Source organism: Psammomys obesus, unplaced genomic scaffold (genome assembly GCF_907164565.1).
Source record: "Psammomys obesus unplaced genomic scaffold, mPsaObe1.curated_primary_1811, whole genome shotgun sequence".
NCBI classification, from domain to species: Eukaryota; Metazoa; Chordata; class Mammalia; order Rodentia; family Muridae; genus Psammomys; species Psammomys obesus.
Window position 1 is genome coordinate 47439 of NW_026594034.1, and position 1969 is coordinate 49407.

The window sequence follows — 1969 nt, forward strand, 5'->3', positions numbered from 1 at the left end:
AGTGAAGGAAGCCCTAGTAGACCAGGCAGATGACTTCAGTGGCCGTGGTGAAATGCCTACAATAGAGAAGAATTTCCAAGGTCATGGTAAGTAGCAGCAATAACAACAGGAATTATTTCAGTGGACACTGTGCTGAAGGAACTCTGATAAGTGATTCATGGGAATCACCTACCTTGCCTCCCTTGAGAAGGTATGGACACTCTGCTAATATTGAAGTGCAAATGCTGATGGTGAGAAAGGTTAGGTGGTAGCACACAGTATGTCTTCAAGCTCCAGAAACTGGACTATAAAGTGCTTGTAGTGTTATTTTCATTCTTACCTTTAATGAGTGACTGCGTGACATTATTTGTGTACCCCCCCAAGCACCTTCACAGCCAAGCTCAGTTCCTATCTGCCCATATCCATATGGATATATAACAAAGGACTCTTCTTGTGTAGTGTTATCCACGTACCCACTCCTACATTTGTGCATTCTTCAAATGCAGGCAGATTCACCTCCCTCTTTTCCAATACACATTTTCTCAATTCTGTCCATTGTTTCATGAATCCACCAAAATATCTTTATTACCTTTTGTATGCAAACATCTTTCCATCCTATTATTCAGATATCTTTCAATGTTCTATTTATCCATGAAAACCAACTTTATATCATTCACACAACTATTAATCTTTCCATCCACCCACTCTTCTATTCATCCATCTATCCATTCATAGACCTTTTCTTCCAGCCACTATCTGTTCATCTTAATGTCTCTATCCACTAACATTTCACTCAGCCATTGAGCCTTCCAGCCACCCAGCAAGCCATACAGACAGACAGACACCTGTTCAGCACACCATGGTTATTGCAGTCCAGAGCACTGGCCTCTCCTCCAGGGAGCCTGAATGTGATTCCCAGCATTCATCTGGGGCTCACAGCCATCTATAACTCCAGTTTCAGGGGATGTGATGCTCCCATCTTGCCTCCACCACCCCCACGCCTCCTTTCACTTATCAATATATTTTAACATGGTCTTATCAAATTTCCAAGAAGTTCACCAACCAACACATCAGGCGATTTCTACTGTAGTCTTCATGCAAAGTAACTCTTTTGTACAGGTACATTAATGCACAGTTGTGAGTGTCTGTACACGCACATACATGTTTTAAAAATCCAACTGGAACCCAGAAAATAGAATTAGTATTTCCACTTAAGAAATGCTCTGTGTGACATTCCATCCTTACCTCAGGTGCTTCCCTAGGCATTAAGCAGGAAACTTACTCAGCCACAGCTCGCTCTCCTCTAAGAAGATTTTCCTGCTCACCCTGATTATTCCTAGCCTTATTTCCTTTTCCCTCAGTCTGGACTATTTTGGAGGGAATCTTGATTTCATTGAGTCTGGAAGGATGAGCCTTTATAATCTTGTCTACCACAGACTTGAACACAAAAAGGGGAGAGGGGACAAGAGCCTGACCATTGACATCCTGGCAGTTTAGGTATGTCCAGTGGAGAACGATGGAAGATTCTCCGGCGTTTTTCCCTGACTGTCCTTCGAAACTTTGGGATGGGGAAGTGGAGCATCGAGGAACGGATCAAGGAGGAAGCTGGCTACCTACTGGAGGAATTCCATAATACCAAGGGTATGGAGACCACATTGGGTGACTGGGTGTTTACAGAGAGCTTAGTTTGGGTGGCAGTGGCTTTGGTGAGAGAAAGACCTGAAATAGGAAAAGATGAAAACCATTATGGGTTCATAGAAATTCCCAGTGAAGTTCCATGTTAAAAATCAACATGGAAGATTCTGAGAGATGGCTTGGCCAGAAACACTCATCAGTGGATCTCAGGGGTCTGAAAACTCAAGAAACCATACAGGATTCCAGTGTTGGGTGAGCTTACAACTTTTTTCTAGAAAAAGGATCAAATGCTGCTATGTTATACGTGCTTTTTTGTGACGAAGGAAACAGCATAGAACTTCAACTCATCACTATT

At 42.7% G+C, this 1969-nt stretch overlaps 1 protein-coding gene across 1 annotated transcript in view; it reads left to right on the plus strand.

Moving 5' to 3' along the window:
* Nucleotides 1-1969, plus strand: part of LOC129684600 (cytochrome P450 2G1-like) — a 9437-nt gene that overhangs the window by 1141 nt on the left and 6327 nt on the right. Inside the window, exons 2-3 of the mRNA XM_055617810.1 lie at nucleotides 8-90; nucleotides 1472-1620. Of these exons, the coding sequence (XP_055473785.1) occupies nucleotides 8-90; nucleotides 1472-1620 (232 nt within the window). The remainder of the gene's footprint in view (nucleotides 1-7; nucleotides 91-1471; nucleotides 1621-1969) is intronic.